This window comes from Eulemur rufifrons, chromosome 15 (genome assembly GCF_041146395.1).
Source record: "Eulemur rufifrons isolate Redbay chromosome 15, OSU_ERuf_1, whole genome shotgun sequence".
Classification (NCBI taxonomy): Eukaryota; Metazoa; Chordata; class Mammalia; order Primates; family Lemuridae; genus Eulemur; species Eulemur rufifrons.
In genome coordinates, this window is record NC_090997.1 from 70,162,222 (window position 1) to 70,185,458 (window position 23,237).

At 33.3% G+C, this 23,237-nt stretch overlaps 2 protein-coding genes across 2 annotated transcripts in view; one reads left to right on the forward strand and one right to left on the reverse strand.

The window, feature by feature from the left end:
* CEP85L (centrosomal protein 85 like) overlaps window positions 1-23,237 on the reverse strand; it is a 108,930-nt gene that overhangs the window by 58,790 nt on the left and 26,903 nt on the right. The window contains exon 3 of the mRNA XM_069488392.1: window positions 21,907-22,694. Coding sequence (XP_069344493.1) covers window positions 21,907-22,694 — 788 coding nt within the window. The remainder of the gene's footprint in view (window positions 1-21,906; window positions 22,695-23,237) is intronic.
* PLN (phospholamban) lies at window positions 5,509-15,730 on the forward strand. The gene is made up of 2 exons (XM_069488628.1): window positions 5,509-5,573; window positions 15,473-15,730. The coding sequence occupies exon 2, from the start codon at window positions 15,570-15,572 to the stop codon at window positions 15,726-15,728; it is 159 nt and encodes a 52-aa protein (XP_069344729.1). The 5' UTR covers window positions 5,509-5,573; window positions 15,473-15,569; the 3' UTR covers window positions 15,729-15,730.

The following is a 23,237-nucleotide window of genomic DNA, read 5'->3' on the forward strand; positions in this document are numbered from 1 at the left end:
ATTTCTATCACTTAGAATGTGTTTCATAAAATTTCCAAAAATTGTGCAAATCCACATGAGCCCTTTTCTTTAGCTGTCTGGTCTCTCGATGTCAATATTCTTCCCCATCTCTAATTGGGCTATTTAATAAGGAAAGAGATTCTATCCAGAATTCAGACATTTATGAAAAAATATTTGAGCCTTAAGGTAACTGGAAAATCAGCTCTAAAAGTGAACCTGTCTCCCTGCAAAAGAACTTAAGGTTTACAGGTTACTTTAGTATTGATGAATAACTCCTATTTTCTCTTCCTGATTGCCCTAGAGGGGGAATTCCCAACCTCTCAGTCTCAGATCACTATTCTCATTCTCATTTTTGCTTAGATGTTTATTCAACTAATCAATCGTTCCTTAGGTAGCTTTAAAATTTAAGGCAGTAATTCTCAAACCCTCAACTACTTTCAAGACTTAGGTAAAATGAATGTTTCTCCTGGGTGTCTAGAAGGGCTAACCTTTAAAAAAAAAAAAAAAAAAAAAACCCTCCCTATCTTTGAAATATTATATCACAAAAATTAATTCAAGGCCAGGTGCAATGACTCACACCTGTAACCCTAGCACTCTGGGAGGCCAAGGTGGGAGGATTGCTGGAGCTCAGAGGATCAAGACCAGCCTGAGTAAGAGCAAGACTCCACCTCTACTATAATAAAATAGAAAATTTAGCCAAGTGTGGTGCCACATGTTTGTAGTCCCACCTACTCGGGAGGCTGAGGCAGGAGGATTGCTTGAGCCCAGGAGTTTCAGGTTGCAGTGAGCTATGATGATGCCACTGCACTCTACCCAGGACAACAGAGAGAGACTCTGTCTCAAAAAAAAAAAGAAAAATTCAAAGCTTACATTTTACTATATATCTGTCTAAATATTAAAATACTTTAATTTAGTCACCACTTAAATTAACTTTTTGTCAAAAAAAAGTTTCCAGAAAATCTTTGCCCCTGACATACCACTAAAAACTGGAGTTTAAATACTCTATGGAAAAGATTACATACCTCATGATATCCTTTACATAAAGTTAATAAAAAATACTTTTGAGGAACACATTTTAAAATGCCACAAAATTATAAAAAGAAAAACAAAGAAACAAATCCCAAATTCAGTCAAAACTGAAGAAATATTAAATTTCATTTAGAACTTAGTAAAAATAAAGATGTAATTGCTTTCCTACCCAAGTTCAAAGACCCTTGAACTTTACCCACGGATGGCAGGTTAAGAATCCATCTTCTGGCCGGGCGCGGTGGCTCACGCCTGTAATCCTAGCACTCTGGGAGGCCGAGGTGGGTGGATCGTTTGAGCTCAGGAGTTCGAGACCAGCCTGAGCAAGAGCGAGACCCCATCTCTACTAAAAATAGAAAGAAATTATATGGACAGCTAAAAAAAATATATAGAGAAAAAATTAGCCGGGCATGGTGGTGCATGCCTGTAGTCCCAGCTACTCAGGAGGCTGAGACAGGAGGATCGCTTGAGCTCAGGAGTTTGAGGTTGCTGTGAGCTAGGCTAACGCCACGGCACTCACTCTAGCCTGGGCAACAGAGTGAGACTCTGTCTCAAAAAAAAAAAAAGACTTATGAAAAAAAAAAAAGAATCCATCTTCTAAAGGAAAAGAGAAAATAAGTACTAACACTTAATGGACTTATGATCCTGGATGGAGCTACAGCCCATTTTACTAAGTGAAGTATCACAAGAATAGAAAAACAAGCACCACATGTACTCACCATCACATTGGTACTAATTGATCAACATTTATGTGCAAATATGGTAGTAACATTCACTGGGTGTCAGGCAGGTGGGGGGGGGAAGAGGGGATGGGTATATTCATACCTAATCGGTGTGGTGCACACTATTTGGGGGATGGACACACTTGTAGCTCTGACTCAGGCAGGGCAAAGGCAATATATGTAACCTAAACATTTGTGCTCCTGTAATATTCTGAAATAAAAAAAATGTAAAAAATCAATAAATATCAGTTAAAAAAACACTAAATGGACACTGTGTTGCAACATCCCTGATAATCACTACACACACTTCATGTCATTAAACCCTCACAATACCATTCCACAGATTAGGTAGTTTAGGGAAGTTATTTGTATAAGGTCACATGGTCAAAAATGGATTCAAACTATAGCATGACTCCAAATAAGATTCTGACAAAGCACCTCTAAAAATTTTTCCAGCTTCTAGCTGAGGAATTGTTTAGGAACACTCTACTAACTATATTGTAACTCATGAATGTTCTTACTAAACAACTTTTTGTTTCAACAATCAGGTTAAAACTATAATAAAATGCAACACTTCCTGGAGTTTCATATGGAATAATCATTAGTATAATAGCAGCAGCAGCTACCTCAAAGGAAAAGAGTGAACATAGAAAGGTCCCCAACCCTTGTACAAATCCAAAAGGTAAATTTCTGACTTCATTTTCCAACTATGTCACAGCTGTTTGTATCCTTCTGAGGTGTGTATATGCCTATGCATGCTTTTTTCCCCCATTCATAAAAATTTTATTCCACTTACATAAATTCAATACATGTTCTTAACAATTATGCTTGGATTGTTCATAAAATTTTCCTAAGACAATAAACAGAGCTAGCCATCATTGCAAGTTATTTCCCTGATAACGATTTTCACATTACATGCATATTAGGCAAGTATCAAAAAAAAATCACAAAAGCAAAAAACCTAAAAAAAAGTTAAATATGTGGGGTTCTTTATTTTTGTTTTACTGATCTGCTTGATATATCTATACTTGATATGTAGATATCAAGTAATTCATTTGTACTGCATCTTTACTTTTAGGATCCTTAAAATATTTAAATACAAATAAAATGAGTGTAGCAAAAAAAAAAAAAATGAAAGAAAACCATAACTTTACAAATAATGGATTGTGAACCATGTCTGCCTTTATCCAGAGTAAACTAGGTCACAACTTTGTCTAAAGGAACTCTTCTGCAATTGTAGTCAAATGTTAAGCACCTTGAGATTGAGTATTCCACAGAAATACATGGTTTAACACGTGGTATCTAGGAAATATTTGTTTCTGCCACAGCCTTGTAAGTACCCACAGTAACTACATCTATGACTAGAACCAACTATCCCTTTTACTCCCCACCAGCACAAACTGATATGTAGGCAGTATTTCGTTCTTAGACATGGAAGCAGTTTTAACGCCAGCCCTTGTGAAGCCACAATATAAAAAAAGTACTGTGCCAAACATTTGTAATGTGTATAAAAATTCCACATCTCCATACTCGCCACCTCAAGATGAAAACAGGTAACTCCCTAAATGTTAACTGGCTCTACTCCCCTAATATTAAACAGAAAAACCACATGGGAAATATAGAAATACAAACAGAAGTAACATAAATCTATTTGTGGGACAGCATGGAGGACAAAGGGTATACTATGTAAATTTTAGAATGTGGCAGACAAAAGTTGGAAGGCCAGCTTTTCAAGTAAACTTGTAAACATATTAGATAACTAGGGAATCTTTTCTTCTATATATTTTAAACTATAGCAGTTTCTGAGTTTATCCAACTAAGTATCATTAATTCTATTTTCTTAGAACAAAAAGTTCTTAGAACAATGACCTATATTCCCAAAATTCATTTTCATGAATGTGTAACTGGCAGACAAAATTAACACAGACTTTCTAAAAATAGTTAAGTCTTCAATAATTCTTCTATTTCCATCTTTAAAATCTCTTAGTTAATACATGCTATTCTATGAAAGGTATATTCAAATTATGATTTTTTCCCCCACAATAGGCCAATATATCAGAAATTATAACTAAACAGATCTGGAATTGAAGTCTCAGTCTGTCCTTTAGCAGCTGTGTTCTTTGACAAATGACTGTAAACCTCTTTAGATTTTTAGGTCTCGTATTGTTAGTCATCATCGGCAACTGAGAATCCTAAGAGATTCTCATTATGTAAGGATTGAAAGAAAAATGGTTGTAGAGAACTGAGCAAAGTATAAAACATTATTCATGCAATTTCCTTAATTTGGGGTTTACTTTTAAGTTATAAATTTTCCCTTAGCAATGTTCACAGAGGGTCTTTGCTGAAATACTCTTTTTCAGTTAGTTTTAGCTGATTCTTTAAATAACAAAAGATTTGCTTGAGAGAAGGATTTTATCTTTCTTTGGAAGGAGCCAAGATCATCTCCATTTAAGGACACGTAAGCAGCTGCTGCTACACATTTTAGTTACCCATAAGAAAGTGAAGTGGGCCTAGTTCACTCTTAGATAAGCATTTAAAAAACTGAAACTTACAAATAGCTCCTCCAAAATTAAAGATTTAAGAATTAAAATTTGCAACGGTGGTGATTTAAGTAGATCTAAAACATAAAACAACAAATTAGAAAAATAGAAAACAGGAGAATGATGACTGGCTTTTCAAAATGATTCTTTTTCCAGTTCTACTGTAAGATAAATTGGTCTAAGAAGTTGAAAATATCATCCTACTTGCTTAAATATCATTTATATAGTAATTTTCAGGAAAGCATCTGCTGGATTAAATGAAGCACATCCCTTTAGGAACACCATACAATTTAAATTTCAATACATGCGAACCTATGTCAATAAAGCCTCATTAACTAAGATGCACCTGATTAGTAATCTACAATTATTTCTTTTTTGCTAGAAAGTTGTCCTTGATACTGTGCCAGCTTATTAAATAATTAGTAAGATTTCATGATAACTTAATGTGGCTGTTAAATCTTAAAATTTACATATTGCTATTTTTCTTGCAGTGATACATATCAGTTTAAATATGGGAATTACAATTCACAAATATATTGTTAAACTGTTAATTGAAGAAAACATAAATGAATTAAATACATTCATTAGTTCATACTTTATAAGATAAAGCTGATTTTTTAAAACCAAATGCAGTTATTAGCCTGGTTTTCTCATACACACTCCCTCCCCCCCACACACATAGATATGAGAAACAAGGACAAAATAAGAAGGGAAAAAGTATAAAATTTGATTCTATGAAAATGTTTAATTATTGTCTTGCTAGAAACCAACATGAAGAAGCTGCACAGTATTAAAGCAACATCAGCAACATTCAATGAAAGGTGTTTCACTTACACCAGTATTAATATTCTCATTCTATTAAAATTCCTAATTATTTTAGCTCTTAATCACCATAATATACAATTATCTTTAAGCCTGAAGATGCATGAATCTTTAATGAGTGCTTTCTACCAACACATAATTACTTTTTTCATTTATCTGCCATATACTTTTTAAAATTAAAAACAAAAAATGAAGCACAAAGTGTTAATGACCTTTCCATACCAAAAGTAAGATAAATGACGTTCTAAAGTTTGGTTGTGATAAAACTAAGACTATGACTAACCAATCATAACATCTGAATTCCTGTGTGACATCATAAGACCTCCCTAGAACACTTTTTCTCCTCCACCTACTGCAACTGTTCCCATAAACCTGGTAACAAGAGTCAGAAAACTTCCCAGCTAAACGCCCATAGACTTCATACAACACAATACTCTATATTGTGATGATCACAGCAGCTAAGGTAAGAAATAGATTTCTCTGATTTTGGTAATTCTTACTTTCTATAATTCAAATTTATGAAACTTTTAAAAGAGTTAATTATACTTTGTAAATTTCAGTTCAAAGTTAGTAAAATGTTTAATATGACAAAATGCTTAATTTTTACATAAATGCTTAATCTGGTTAATGACAGTAAGAATAAGACTTAACATTGAAATGAAAAGGGTCACATTCATCTTTGATCCTGGTTATTGGTTTGTCATTTTAATTTAACTTTCACTTTTATTCTGCTTTTCAAATATGAATTTCTGTCAATTAAAAAAATTTTCTAATTATGTTACCATATTTGGTAGTAGTGGTGGTTTAATTTTTCCATGCAAAACAATGACAATTTTGTCATTTTTTACTCTGCTAAGAAAGAGTGCAGGAGTGGGCTATATATTTACATATGGAATAACATGAATAGTCGTGTGACTACATCATGTATATTATCAGCATACCTATTCCAACATTATCACTATGATTCCTTACACTGAATATTAATAAAATGGAATTTAAGAATATATAATACAAGCTACTTTTTAAATGCTCTTGAGGATTTTTCCTGTTTATAAAATCCAGTCAACTTTTAACAAACACTTCTAAAAATTCTATGCTTTTAATAAATTTAGTTGCTTATATTAAGTTGAATGCTATATCATAAAGAAGTTTGGAAATATTAAAACACTTGTCATAAATACATATAAAAGTCTTTCTAATGTTACAGAATAATAATTTGACACTTTAAAAAAGAGACATTATTTTGGCACATAAACATTTCTAAATGTCTTTTGAGCAAATTTAATAAAATGAATGTTTATTCTGCCTATTAATGAATATACCTATGGAAAGTTATTATCCTCTGGTATACTCAGTTTCTTCTCCTGAATTTAGAATGAAAAAAAAAAAAAAGAAAGAAAGAAAAGGGAAAAAAATGCCCAGGAATGGAGATGTGGCAATAAATTTAATGATTTCTATGTGAATTCTACTATATTCTTTATGTTACAATCCTCAATTTAATACATGAAATATTTCTTCATTCTTAAATCTCTGTCAAGGCATAAAGAAAATTACATAGATTTTATTTCCTTATTTTAATTTTCGTATTTTATATATATGCTAAAATAAAATTTACCTCTAAAATTCTCAATTGCTAGAGCAGATGTTAACTCTACTGCTCACTATAAATAAGAACTTTGTAATTCCATAAGCAGCTTTCCTTAAAACATATGAAAACATTTCTAATTTTTATCTAGCACTGAAGTACTCTCCCTCTCAACATCTTTATACTCATAAAATATTTTTTCTTTTACTGTTGCATAAGTCATGCAGTACAGGTGTTTTATATGCATAATTGTGCATTTTTATTGAAATACCTATCCAATTACATTCTCACACTTCAAATGGAGTGTTCATGAGTTGTTTCTTTGTACCAGAATTTCACCACATCACCTAGTGCTCCAAAAAGTATACAACTTCTAAAAAGAGCAGAAATTCTGCTATTTAAGTTATCCTTCACTAACTAGTATATCCAGATTAATAGAAATTACATAACTACAGTGACTGTTGTTCAAATTTCAAAAAAATGCCATAGTGCCAGATGGCATGTATCAACTAGTTCATCTCTCCCTTAAAGTGACATTTAAATATTGTCTTTCTTTATAAAGACATGGTTTAAAAACTAAGTGCTCAAAAAAGTGTTAGATGAAGTCAAATGGAAGAAATGTGAAAGACGTTTAAATCATGAAATATTAAGTTTTAAAAACATGTGAAAGAGCTAGAGTACTTGCTTCACTAAGAGGAGTCACATCACTATCATTTCCTAAAATTCAAACATCAAAACTATTTTAATAGTACTTTAGTAAACATAAGGAAAATAATTGCATCTGGGCTATATATTAAAACATATTATTTCTTAATCTCACTAATTAAGACAGGAGAATTTTGCATAAATAAAATAGGTCAAAAAAAAGAATAAAATTTTAATGCATTTAAAATATATTATGGAATGCATAAATTATGTAATATATTAAAATTTTAATGGAAAAATTATAAATTACCTCTCTAAATTAGATAGTATATTTATTTCCAATCCTAGAAATCAGAAGGGTAAATTAAAACTGCATTCTTTATTTTTGAAGAACAATTTTCTAAATGTACTGTATAAACATATTTCATTTGATCCTCTTAATCCCCTATATGTTTCATACTGCATCTGTATTTCACAATTTGGGAAACAGATACAAAAAGGTCAAATACTGCCCAAGGTCACAGAGCTAGAAAATAGGGAAACCTTGGCAAGAGCCTAGGTTTTATGGCTCTAAACCACACGAACATCCTATATACTGATCAATATGGCTTAAAAATAAATCAGGACATTGGAAAACCAAAATAAATTAAAAATCCTCACATACTGTAAATGGCACTCCACAAGGCAAATTTAGAAAATACAAACTTCTATTTTAATTTAAAACCATGCCATTTCATTTGAAGTTAATTGATACATCAAGCATTATATCCTTAATAGCCCAAGTGATACTCTGATCACTTTCAATACCAAGAATATAAGTTATAGATGTCCTTATTAAGCAATACATTCTGAAAGGCAAAATTCAAAGTAATCATACAGACTTTAAAAAACAATAACATACCACAACCAATAAAATTGAAGTTTCCTTTTATTTGTTTCATTGTTAAAATACTCATACCTTCACTCCATTTAGCCTTGACACCCAAAATCCAGGTTAAATATCCCCTCAAAACTTTTCACAAAAACCCCACTTCGTTACTTTATTCCAGTTCCATATTAAATCCTTAGAATTCCTCAATTTCATTTCTCTCTCCCTTGTCCTACCCTTTAAATATCCAACCCCATTTGTTTTGAGGTACTTGAATGTAGGAATCTTGCACTACTATTCATGCTATGAAAATCACTAACTTTCATCTAAACTGTGAATTAACTCAGTGCTGATCACACTGGCAAAGGAATAAACCTGAAGGTTGGGAATCAAGAAAATAATCCTTCTAAATTACAGTAGCAGAAATCAGATAAGATGTAGTTTCTTTGTATATTTCCAGAAACAGTGTATCAATGTTCTTATCCTACCTAATTTTGAAGCATGTTTTAGCAAATGAACACATAAAAATGAAGTCTGGATGTATAACAACGCCTCAGTACACTCACAGTCAACTGAGGACCTCTAGTGGTTTTGAAAAGGTACTTCATCTTTAGGGCTTTCAAACAAACGAACAATTCACTCACATTGTATATTTATTAAAAGCACACATTTTTCCTTAAGAGTTTACCAACACTCCCTTCCTACATCCTCTTCCAATAAAAAAAAAGGAATATGAAGTTCCAACTCCTATAGGGTTAAAAAGAGTATTTTAATTGCAAATAAATTTTAAAGCATTGTTTCAACATTTAAAATACTAAACAGTAATGAAAACAAACCTACAGAAAAAATAGCAACAGCAACGTGTCAAATTCAGAGAGAAAATCTCTTTATGCTGTTGTTTAATGAATTCTCCTAAAGGCAAAGCTTTAAAGTGAGGGAAACATTTCATTATAGAGTCAATTTAGGAGTGAGAATACATTGATTTTTATGTGTATACAATTCTTTCCATAACCAGGAAGAAGCAGCTTGAAGATTCTTTCAAACAGCCAGTCTGGACCAACAAAGCTCTGGAATGTTGCTGCCACAAAGTAACTTCAAATAGAACTTCCAAGTTTAGTATTAGGCAATCTCAAAAGAAAATGATTCTACCAGAGTGAATTTTTGTAAGCCAACAGAGATTGATCATAAATCTAATGATGAACTGTCCTAATTTATTACAAGTCAAAAAAAGATGCATACACAACCACTTCTGGCTTATATGTGGTAATGGCAGCAAGTAGTAGGAAAAAAAATAAAACATCAAACAATCCTAATGCAGACAAGTCCTGTTTATTCAAACTCAATTTATAGAGAATTCTAATCTTCTGAACCAATTAAATGGAAAAAAAATTCTAAAATATGTCAATAGTCTTCGATGTTTATTACTTGAATTTGCTAGCAAAATATTCCCACGTTCACTGAAAGAACAAATTTTGTAGACAAAAATAAAGGGAGGGAAGCAAAATTCTATATTCCACAATTATGGATAAAGAATCTCTGGTATTTATTACTTCAGCAGAAGGAATAGCCCCCAAAAATTAAAGTTTGACAAGTTTTTCAAGGCATATTAAATTATAGGTGGTGATTCGTGTTCAGCATATACAACATCATTAAAGTATCAACTGTCTAGCAAGTCATAAAGCAGGCCACTGAAAGTTCTCAAGTCTATTATGGTTCATTTTGAACATGAATGCATCTGATATTATGATGCTAAAATAGGATGCACTGCAGACAAAGTAAGGATTCCTGAAGGAGTTGATATTTAGTACCTTCCACCCAACATGTTGCCTAACCGAGTACATGTTTTGGAGTTGCCTATGGTTCTTCTCTTTCCTTCTTCCATCTGAAAAAAAAAATGCTATCTTTAATTTGATTTTTTTTTTTTTGTAATTTCCAGTGTTACCTTCTTTGAGGAAAAGAGAACAACCAAAAAGCTTTATAAATTCCAAAAAGAACAGTAAAGAGTTCTTTGCTCTTTATTTTTCTCATCCCTCTAAAAAATAGAGTAATCATGGATTCCACAGACATACAAGATACTTTGTGAGTACTTTTCTGCCTCTTACCTGCAACTCAAGAGACAGGGATCTGGCATTTCCACAACCAAACTCCTATCAAGAAACTTTCATATTTTCAACATTTTGATTCTAGGGCCTGGATGATGATTTAACTTTTAAATTCATCTGTAAATGTATACTCCCCCTCTGCCAAAACAAGCAATTTATACATATTGTCATCTTTTTAATAAGAGGGGCTGGTGGGGAGTTAACTTCAGTCTCTGTGGCTGTTTAGGCCAGATTCAAGTTCAGAGCATGCCAACACAACATATTTCTGATTGGACTAAAAGAATGCTCTAGTCTGGGCACAGTGCCTCACACCTGTAATCCTAGCACTTTGGGAGGTCAAGAGACCAGCCTGAGTAACACAGTGAGACCCTGTCTCTACAACAGAAAAAGTAGCTGGGCTTGGTGGCGCACACCTGTAGTCCCAGCTACTGGGGACGCTGAGACAGTAGGATCGTTTGAGCCCTGGTGTTTGAGGTTGCAGTGAACTATGATGACGCCACTGCACTCTACCCCAAGCCACAGAGCAAGACCCCACTGCACCCTCAAAAAAAAGAATGTTCTAAAAAGATAAGATAACATGAAAATAAAATTAAACTATTTTTCTGTGCTCTCCATTAGATTTACTCTATTAAACAGCTTGGCAATAAGAAATTTATAAAAAGAAAAAAAGACTGCAGGACTTCTGAATTCATAGGGTGGTTGTCAGTGGAGACAGAGAAAAGAATGATAAACACCTGACAACCATGCCCTAAATTATAATGTAGTAAAGGTCGGTCATAGGCAACTCCAAAAATAGGATTATGCTATTCTCACACAAAGCTTTTCAATTCTCAACATATGACAGGAAGCCCCATATTTTATGGATGAAATCTGGCTTAATTATTATGATAGAGAGTTTTGAAGTTCAGCAGAATTAGGACTCAACACATTTCAGATCATACCACTGTAAAATAAATTGAGCCCAATAAATTAAATGCATACCACTAACACTTCAGCATGTAAAGCAGATTTGTTTTCAGTTTTAGCGTAAGACTAAAAAGTAACCACAAATCACTTTATGATTATGACATATTTCTAAGTTTGACAAGAAACAGGACACTATCTTTGGTCATCTCCTTTACACTCTATTTAAAATAGTTTCCAAGAACAAACTCTCCTTTTTTAATTACAGTTAGCTGTTGCAGTTTTACGAGATCACCTTTAAAGTACATTAATTATACTTTCAGCAGGAGAGACCTCATCTCTTTTGGGCATGCCTCTTTGTATTTCGCAAACACCAAATACTCATTTGTACAAAGCCTAGTTCAGATTAATGTTGTGTTAATCAGAAGACCATGAATTCAGGTAAATCTTCTAAGCCTCATTTTCCTCATCTGTGATAGGAAGAGACTTGAGGAGAATATTAGAGCTTACGTGTTCAACATCAAACTCTGTTATTCTAACCAGTTCACCTGTTAATCACAGTACTATCTTTGATCATTAACAATTTTCTAAAATTTTCACTCATAAAATTCCCTTATTCAACTTTGTTGATTTATTCAAATGGTACCAATTATGCCCTAAGTACTAGGATACAAAATGAACACGTTTCTTTACTCATACTAGAAGTCTCACTGGAGACACAGACACGTAAATTGAAATGATAACACCATCTGATAGATATCCTGATATAAGTAGCACTAAAGCCCTACTAAAAACCAGCAGAGGTGATAACCAATTCTGCCTAAATGACTAATGAGAGGTTTTATTGGAAATGATATTTAAACTGGGCCTTAAGGATCAACTGAAATTTGCTTGGCAGGGAATCAAAAGGTGGAGGCGGGTGGAGCGGGGCGTTCCAGGCAGAGACAGAACAACATGTGCAAAGGACAAAATCATAAAAGGGAATGGAGTATTTATGGAAAGGTGACATGTTTCATGTGACTGAAGCACCATTCATCAGTGTCAGGGAGGAGGATGAGTCCTATATATGCTTCATGATAAACTCCTGGCCAGCTCCCTCCTTTTCCATGTTCTATCTCAAAATAATGTTTAAAATTCAGACCTTTTAAGACCATTTAAGCCCTGAAACCTCTACAAAAATGTAAGTTCAAGTGGAAATTACCAATGTTAATGCTTATTCCTTTCTTAATTGTTATATATCCTCATATTAATACAAAGCAACTAGGCAAATACATAAAAGAATAAAGAAAATCTTCCCATAATTTTCCAATAGTATAAATTAACTAGATCTAAAAGCAAATATAAGCAAAAGCAACTTAAAGGATGCATCTTCTTAAAGAACAAGAGAAAAATCTGTTATTTCTATAGTATCTTATCTGAAGAATTAAAAGAAAAGTAATTAAATTAAATATATACCAGCCAGGTGCAGTGGCTCATGCCTGTAATCCCAGCACTTTGTGAGATGGAGGCAGAGACAGGAGAGGATCACCTGACCCTGGGAGTTCGAGGTTACAGTAAGCTACGATCATGCTACTGCACTCCAGCCTGGGCAATAGAGTGAGACCCTGTCTCTTAAAATAACAAACAAACAAACAAACACATACATATACCAAGTTTAAGCTGCCATTTTCTAAGTAAGGAATGTTATAGATAAATGAAATAACCTTTAGCCACCTGTTTGGACAATAAAGAATATACACTAGAGAAATGTAAGTTGCTGCCAATTTTTTAAGAAAATGAGGTTTGACGTAAGTTAGCTGTTTGGAACTCCTTGCTGTAGGCCAATATTATGAAAGAGGACAGAGTCTCAAGTCATATGAAAGCCCAGTCTATCATACACTTCAAAATATAACAGAACTAAGTTGAACTACTGAAAACTACTGAATCTAAACACCATTTACCACATGGTTTCTTTGTAAAGTAAACATCAAGCTCTAACTGGTCCTGCCTGACACATATCTTCCTCTTTTTTATTTTTTCAGTATTCTCCTCTTCTCTCTTCTTTACTTGTCTCTCTCAGGAATGGGCTGACAGGTTGAGACAGGCTTTTAAGGGATGTATAAAGACTAGGTAGAAAATGGAATTTGGCAGCTGGGGTAAGATAGCAATATCTTGATTAATAATAATATATCCACAAATGATAACAGTCATTATCTCTGGGCAGTTAAAATGAGATTTTTTACTCTATTTTTATTTTTCTTATTTCAAAATTCATACAGAAGTGTTCTGATTTAAAATGAAATATCTCCAAGTGTTAATAGCCATTATCTCTGGACAGCCAATATATGGTTAATTTTTAATCTATAACTAATTTTTCTATAATGATATTTGTTATGTTTTTATTTTGTTTTGTTTATTAGTTATCAAAGCTTAGGCTCCACAGGCAACAATAGCTTGTGGGAACTCTGAAAGAAGGCAAGATGGAAACCACTGCTCTTGAGTACAGGTCATCTGTAAATAGGAACTGCCTGAAATACATAGTGCAATAAGATAACAATTACTATGCCTTCCAAGCTTAAAGTCTTCAACACTTAGTATCAAAGATTGTTAAATGTTATTTAAAATAATATTCTACAAAGCTATAAAATCATAATAAGGCAATGACAAACAATTTGAATTTACATTTCTGGTAAAATATTTTTCATTTAACTATTTTATTTTGGACCAAAATTAAGATCCAGGAAATAATTTGTTATATGTATTTCTTTTTTATGAGATTGGCTCTGGAGCTGTTAATACACTAAATGTTCGCACCAATTATGTCTAGAGAGGAATAGACTTAAAGAAACTATATGTAAGAACTTTGCCAAAAACAAGGTGCACCCTAAAGCAAATATCGCAGGTCCTTGAATAACATCTTTCCTTTAACGTCGTTTCACTATAACAGTGTAACTGTCTGTGTGGAGTTTGCACGTTCTCCCTACCTCTGTATGGGTTTTCTCTGGGTACTCCAATTTCCTCCCACATCACAAAGATGTGCATGTCGGGTGAACTGGTGTGTTTAAAGTATCCCAGTGCGAGTGAGTGTGGGTGTGTGTGCGTGCACCCTGCGATAGGATGGCAGCCTGTCCAAGGCTGGTTCCTGACTTGGCACACTGAGCTGCCAGGAAAGGCTCCAGCCATCTGCGACCCTGAGCCAAAATAAGTGGGTTGGGAAATGAACAAATGAATAAAAATTATTGTCAAATAAAAATTTGTGAAGTCTATGATAATCATACAAATACACAACAATAAATGAGGCAGCACGAAAGCCCTCAGTGAGCCAGCCATTTCTGTTGTTTTTGAACTGCATGGAGGCACTCCTGACAATTTTCACCTTGCAAACATTTATTCCTTGAATTAACCAACCACCACACTGACTGCCATGACTCACTGATTCACCAAAAATTGGGTAAATATCTTGTTTTTATTAATATTTCTTAAACACATATATATAGCTCCCATTTATTTTAATGTTTAGTATTAGAAGCATGTAGCCAGATGCAGTGGCTCATGCTTGCAATATTAGCAGTTTGGGGGGGCCAAGGTGGGAGGATTGCTTGAGGCCAGGAGTTTGAAATCAGCCCAGGCAACACAGCGAGACTCTTGTCTCTACAAATTTTTCTTTAAATTAGCCAGGCATGGTGGTGCTCACCTGTACTCCTATCTACAGGAGAAGCTGAGGCAGGAGAACTGCCTGAGCCCAGGACTTCGAGGCTGCAGTAAGCTATGACTGTTCTACTGCACTCCAGACTAGGCAGCAGAGCAAGATCCTGTCTCAAAAAGGAGAAGGAAAAAAAAAATACATATGGATCTTTATTTGCAAGTTTGGTGATGTTTTTGTGACCAAATATATGCCATAGGAACTTAATTCTCATTTACATCAATTAGCCTAGGGTAAAATTGGTTTTACTTAAAGTCACAATTTCCAAGAACCTATCAATGACATTAAATGAGGACTTCTATAATACTTCTAGTCATTTTGGGAGCAGATGACAAAGACTGAAGTTATAACATCCCAAACACAAGACAAATGACACTGTCATGGTGTGCCCCACAAAAAAGGACAGAAAAAGAGACACACATAGAAACATGCACATACACAAACACACACACATACACACACACACAGACTATAAAGACATTGAAGAAGATGAATTCATGCAAAATTTCTCTGAATACCTGTTCAGAGAATAGGATACACATATGATTCTAATCCATTTACTATTTTTACATTCCAGGCCACCTAAAAGAAGACAGTTATCTCAAGTTTGGCTGCCAGCTTTTTATCTCTCTCTTGACCATTTAAAACTTCAGACTTCCTGCCTTCCTGGTGTCATGGAGAAAGTCCAATACCTCACTCGCTCTGCTATAAGAAGAGCCTCAAACATTGAAATGCCTCAACAAGCACGTCAAAATTTCCAGAACCTATTTATCAATTTCTGTCTCATTTTAATATGCCTCTTGCTGATCTGCATCATCGTGATGCTTCTCTGAAGTTCTGCTGCAACCTCCAGATCTGCAATTTACCACATCAGCTTAAAATCTGTCATCCCATGAAGAGGGGAAAACAATACTGTGTAACAGGACACTTCCAGAGTAGAAGAATTTCTTTGTGAAAAGGTCAAGATTAAGAGTAAAACAAATTGTTAGCAAATGTATTCATCTGTTGGATCTTGTAAACATGAAAAGGGCTTTATTTTCAAAAATTAATAACTTTAAAATGACTATAAGTATGTAAAATGTAACTGTTGATTTATTTCCTCAACATGACTTATAAATTTCTATCCCAAATCTCTTCTAAAGATGAAATAGGAGTTTAGTTTTAAAACTGTACTGGTAACAAGTTCACTTTATCTCTAAAGCATTAGCTTCACTATTTGAGGAAAACATAATTTATATTACACTGTAAAAGCTTCTTTGAAACAGTATTTTTCAAGTCTTCAACAAGTATCAAAATAATAATTCAAATGAAGTATCACTATTCAAAATAGCACACTGACTCCTCACATGTGTTATCTTTAGTATTATAATTATACAAAACTCTTTGTAGTAACTCTTTATCAGAACCTACATTCTAAAATAGAAATTGGTATCGTTTTTCTACACCATATTAACATTTTAAAAGTTTACGAGAATCAGGGAGGGAAAAGGCCATCCTCTTACATAATAAAATTTCTCTTAAGTAATGGTTTCAAAGAATTATAGAATTCTAGTACATGTAAGTAAAGCATAAATCTGTTCTCTCTAGGACATTACGATTAACAGATGAGAGCTGGTGGTTAATTTAATATCTGACAGTGTGATTAGCCATAATTACTAATATACTAACAGAAGAGATCTAACCTTCATTTAAGGCACTGTAGTGGATTATCTGAGCTAGAATACCTAACTTGTCATACTATACTTTTGGAATCATGAAATCTTAAAACTTCAGTATGATTTTATAGGTTGTCTTCTATTCCAACTTCATAATCAACGTAGGCCAGAAAAAGAATAAAAGATTTCCAATTACTGAAAAATATACTATTTCAAGCATTTTAAAAATAAAAATGTGAATTCTCTCTCCAAATATTATCTAATTCTCAGATTTTATTTTGAAATGAACTTTTTGTACTATTATTTATACAGTTGACCCTTGAACAACATGGGGGTTAAGGGGCATTGACAATCCACGTATAACTTGACTGACTCCCTAAAGACTTAACTACCAATAGCCTGGTATTGACCAGAAGCCTTACCAATAACATACACAGTCAATTAACAAATATTTTGCATGTTATATGCATTATGTACTGTATTCTTACAATAAAGTAAGCCAGAGAAAGGAAAATGTTACTAAGAAGATCATAAGGAAAAGAAAGTATATTTACTATTCATTAAGTGGAAGTGGATCATCATAAAAGTCTTCATCCTCATCGTCTTCACATTGAGTAGGCTGAGGAGGAGGAAGATAAGAGGTTGGTCTTGCTACCTCAGGGATGGCAGAGGAAGGAAAAAATCCACATGTAAGTGGACCCTAACAGTTCATGCCTGTTGCAAGAGTCAACTGTAATAGAATATAGCTATTTTCCTTTATCTATCAACTGGATGATAAACGCTTATTTTGTAGGCTGCTCTACCAAACTAGATTATACATCTGGCAATCCTAATCTATAATTATTTTCTTGCTGAATACATTTTCAATTTTCCCTCTGATCATTTTAAAATATCTTCCAATAACTCATAAAATGATAAAAGTAAAAATTAGTGCTAGAAAATATATTCACCAAACTTTAATAATTTAAGTTGACCCAAATTTAAAATTAAATCTAAAATAGTTTATACCTATACTGCATAATCCAACAATTTTAACTTCAGTTCAAGACATGTAACTAATATTGCAATTATTAAAGGAGTAGAGAATGTGTAATTAACCATATCTTCTAAAATATGATTACTAAAAGAATATGAAATGGTCAATATTGACCTTGGTTTCTATAACACAAGTATTGCTAACTGAATAGTGAAGGAGACACTGCTTTTAAGTATTTTGAATCCCTGAAAGGTACTAGAAATGGAGAGGGGAAGAGAGTTTGGTTCATGGATAGCTGAAGAACAGAGGCACAGAGATTTCTTAAGTGAAGCCTCACCTACAGATGAGATCCTTAATAACAACCAGAAAGCTTATAAATAACAAATGATACACTCACTCCACTGGTCTCAGTAAATTAACCAATGCAATAAGCATTCATATACTATAATTAGCTACACCAATATTAAAAACTGAAAATTTTGAACTATTAAGTCTTACTCGTTTCATCACATTGTTCATTACAACATTAACTCCAAACTATTAACTGTGATGTTGTGGGCTTTTCCTCGGTAAAACAGAAATAAAGAATTTTTTTTGTTCTTCATTATGTCCTTGATAGAAACTAAAATCTTAACACTGTGAGGATTATAGAATATTATGACTCAGATTATGATATAGAACAAAAACCTATTCTTTAAATGAAACTTATTTATTCTATCATCATGTGTAAAGAATAAGACATATGAAAACAATGTATTTAAAAAATTTTAAATACTAAATGTTCAAATACTTTCTACTATGGAATGAATTCTAATCTTAATGTATAGGGTACTAAAAAACAACTAATTTTTAAATATTTAATGTTGCCTTTCATATTTTAATTGGTTAAAATGTTTATTTAATACAAATAATCAAAATTACCTACATTAAAATGAATGTTCTTGAACTCAGTGAAATTACTCTATAATATACTCATTGACATTGACTATAAAATAATCTAATTATAAATAGTTTTGATTTTGTGGGTTTTTTTGATGACTTTTTCCAAATAAAATAAAATCAAAATTTCCTAGTCCAGACACAAGAGGGCAGACCTATATAAAGTAATGAATTTGCTACTACCTAGACATTACTTATCCTTTGATTATTTTTGAGTCTTCCAGCAAAGTGGGAATATCATAAATTTTCTAAAAAGATCTGCTCTTCTGCTAAGTAACAGCACACTTTAAAATGTTTAGAAACTATATGCTAATATTATATAGAAAAGTGACAGATGAAAAAAGTAAAACACATTACTAATTTTTATTAAAACAAATATACGAAAATCATTTATATACTTTACATACTTTTTAACTACCAAATGAATGTATCATATCCTATCTAGGAGAGAGCGTCATAGTGTCCACATCTTTGATACTATTATCTCAAATAGTAAAAAAATCAAAGACAAAACAGGTGACATTTTAAAATTAGAAAGAATAAAAATATTAAAACTGTTTCTTTTCAGAGGATGTAATAGAATACATAAAACACTCCCAAAGTTAGATATAAAATTTTCATTTACTTCATGTTAGACAAAAACAAAGTTATTTAATTTTAAGTCATTTTATCAAATTTTTTATTTATGTAAGAGAAGATCTTTAGTAAAATATGCTGAAATCATTAGGTGCCCTAACTTGATTAAAATACTTTTATAATTTAAATAGGCTCAAAATTTCATCTCCCTCTTTTTAATGACTGGAACCCAGAGTTTAGAAACACTCGAAGGAATGTAAGAGAAAAAAGGATAAACAACTTTGTCAATAAAGAGACCACTACTTCACTACTGTCTGGAAGATCCACTGTGGGCTTATAGGAATCTAATGGACATTGCTGTTAGGTGTATTAGTACACATCCTCCATCCATTCCACCCCCTCCAAAAAAGGCAGGCAAGGGGGACATGGAAAGGGAAGCATTCTTCCCAAAGAGAAGATAAGACTTTGTTTTTCTCTTCTGTCACAGTCTATAGAATCAGAAGGCTGGTGGGGGTGGGGGCACGGGGGGGGGGGGGGGGTAGAGGTATGATAGATTACAGAGGAAAAAAACAAAGACTAGTGGTGGACAGTGCACATGGAGCCCTATATCCTAAACCATCTGAGGGCATAATTCACAAAGTAAAATGCTTCAATCACAAAGTAAAATGCTTCAGAGTACTACACTACCAGCACTCCAGATGATATAGCAGGAAACCACAGAAATCAAGGAACACCACGCACAAAGACTATGTGGCTGGCTCAATATAATTATTCTGGACTGAGTCGTAAAAAGAGCAAAACTTCCATATTACAAATTAACTTTGGGGAGGAGAGGGGAAGGAGGTTATAAGGATCAAATGAAATAAACCATTCTAAGAGCTACAAAGTTCTATATAAATCTATGTATTAGATCATGACTTTCAGCCAAATTCCTTTCCTAAGTTGTTAAAAAAAAAAAAAAAAAGTTTTTCTCATGGTTAGAGTTTAGCAGTTGTGCTTAAAAATCACAATTTATCAGATGAGCTCATCCATATTAAGGTTCTTCTCTTTATGTAAAAATTATAACAGGAAGTCAAGGTTTCAAAGAGACTTTTAATAAACAACTATGATGACAGCTTTTAAAATAGAGTACTTGGTGGCTCCAAGGAGAAGGTGTTTAAGAATTTTTTTCTGCAGTAGTCCAAGAAGGAAATTAGAAAGGAAGCAGTCATTGAATGATTACAACTGAGGTGTCTAGTTTTCTTCACCTGGCTACATCATTCCAAAATTTAAAAGCAGTATAAAGAGACCATTCCCAATATGATTAATCAAGAAGTAAGGCTTTCCAGGGTACATGCAGACTTTGTCCATTAGTAGCCTTCTCCCTTACCACACACTAGGAAGAAGATTTAAAAATAAAATTTTCTCTGTAATGTACTTCCAACCCCCTATCCTCTCTGCTTCAACGTTAGAGAAAATCTTGTTTAAAGGTACATCAAAGCAAAATGAAAGGAGTGAATTGGTGCTTACTTCTTCAAATTTGCCCGATTTTCTCAGTTATCTTTCTCACACACCGGCTTTACCTTGGAATAAGTATACTCAGCCCTCCTGGACAGCTCCAATTCTGTATAAAGACATTAGCTAGAGAAACAACTGTCTGATCCCTGTTCTCATATAAATCACAAGCATTTGAAAACTAAAATGTGATAGTATTTGAAAAATTAGGTTTCCTATCTTTCAATCACTTGAACTGATAAATCACAAATAAATTTGTAATCCAATCATAATGATCTTCATTTTGGTGATGTGGTTTAAAAATATATAATCAAGATTATAAGAACTGTGTCCAAAGTAAGAATAAAGAAGGCACGTGGGCTATGTTAAGGGTTCTCCTATGAATGTAGCACATTAGGTTGTATGTATGTTTTGAGACTATACTCGAGATTTGTGAGGTTTCTGGATAAGTGATCTCCTTATTCTTTCATATATTATATTCCCTTATTCTTTATTATTTTTTATTAGTAGCAGTAATGAATAGCAATTTAACATTTTTTACTCTACAAAAATTCTACCATTTTTGTTCAAATTAATTTGTTTCAGAAAATCCTGACAATAAAAAATGAATGATAGGATTTATGTCAGAAAATTGGTTTTCTTGTTAAAATGAGCTGTAGAAAATTATCTTGGAATAGAAACATTTCCAGATTAAGAAATTCATACATTTACATGTTATTCCCTAGAGCCATTAGGGGCTATATTCTATTTTTCTTTATATATGGTATCATCATAAAGTACTTACTTTAAACTGTTTAACAAACAAATCTTGATACCCAATTTAATTTTTTAAATAAGCACATCTGATTTATAAACCTAAATACATTTTCAACAATTATCAAAACTTTACAAATGACTACAGTTCCCCCTTCTCATTTTATAGATGAAGAAACTGAGGCCCAGAGAAAGTAATGACAAGTTAAGACTAATTCAGCTTCTAAATCTTACAGAACCAGAAACAAAATCCAAGACCTTGTACCCCCAAGTTAATGCTATATCATACCATGTGAGCTTTTTTGGTTTTGTTTACAAGTTTCTTTAGATTAAATAAGTTTTGCTTTGTTTATTTTTATGCCCATTTAACAAATGAAAAGGAAAGACCAAGTTAGATACAAAGTTTTAAGTTTTTCATGGTAATTAGTCTCGAATGCTTTGAAAATTTTGTTTATCAACACAACACTTTAAGTTTATAACATTTCTGCTTATTAACTTACAGGGGAAAGGAAAAGCAAAACAATGTGATTGTGGACATTGTCATGTGCTTACTGCAAGTGTGCGACTGTACTCAAAACATCCACTGGAGGGAAGCAAAGATTAGATTTTGAGCTTTACCTGCACTGGTGTTTCACTTCCTGGCCGAAACTCTTCAATTTGCTGCTGTTGCCAAGGAGCTAAACTGTAAGAGTCCTCTGTAGTTCTACCTTCCAAAGGGTTTGTCCGCAACTGTTCTGTAAGCCACATCTGAGTCCTCACAGAAGGCTGAATGGGAACTCCATCTACTGCCTGTTGACCGAGCATTAAATATTTTGGAGGTTCAAAACCCTCTGAGCTCGCCATAATGGGCTTGCTTTCAGGTAAGGCACTATATGTCATGTCTAAGGTTTGTCTCCTAAGAGTAGAGGAAGAGGTTCTAAAGTCCTCTTTGCTGCAGCTCTCAAATTTATACTTGCAGTCCAAAGTTGATGACCGTTTTTTATTTATTTCCTTGTCCTCTAACTTAAGCATCTCCATACTATCATGTAAACAGCTAGGCCCAACTGTCCTTAGTTGTGACATTAAAGCCTTGCCCCTCCCTGTTTTTTCCAAACCATTCCTCGACTCCTCTGTGTGTGCAGTGCCACCCTGGCTGCAGTTATCTGGGGCAATGAGTTTGGATAAAGATGACCATTTCCGAAGGGGTCGGAAGTCCTTCATGTCTAGTGACGAGTCCTGCTCCCCCCTACTGTGGCTTCCCAATGTCTGCACGAGGCTTGTACTCCATGGTGAGCCATTTGATGTCAAGGATTCCCTGTGTTTGGAAATTGAAGCGCTGGAATTAGACGGCATCACATGAGCAGTAGGAAGAGTAATCAGCGATCGACTAGGCTTAAAAGATAATGTGCCACTTGAAGTTGAATGATCTGTAAAGAGAAAAGATTGCCAAATTAGTTACAATTAAAAGACCAAAGAGAATGAGGGAAAATGTGAAATGCGGCACAAATTTTTCAGAGGTACTTCCTCAAAATGAGAAAATTATTATTATTATTCCTTTAGGTTTATCTGAAAAAGGCAAATATGCTTTCGAACATTATTTTCTAAATATGAATACATAATAAACATATGTCCTTTTACTATCTATTATACTTATAGATGAAAAATGATTAGAAAACAGGTTTATATTTACCAGATTTAATCAAAGTATTGTGCCTTTAAAAGAAAAGAAAATCCATCTCCCTATTGAGAGGTCTTAGTCATAGTCCAGCACTGAAGTCTCAGAAATAACTCTATCAGAAAATGGTATTTTTCAATGTCTTTCCTGAACTATGGAAATCTATACCAAACCTGAACATTTCAGTGCCTTCACAAAATCTTATTCAAATTAGAAATATTAGTAAGAAAAAAAAAAGAGCTCCTGCAATAATAGGAAATAATCAGAAAGAGTTTTAGAAATATATTTGCAGAAA

What these genes read in the sequence shown, in the direction of transcription:
- PLN (XM_069488628.1), top strand. Translation starts at nt 15,570, where the DNA reads ATGGAGAAAGTCCAATACCTCACTCGCTCTGCTATAAGAAGAGCCTCA.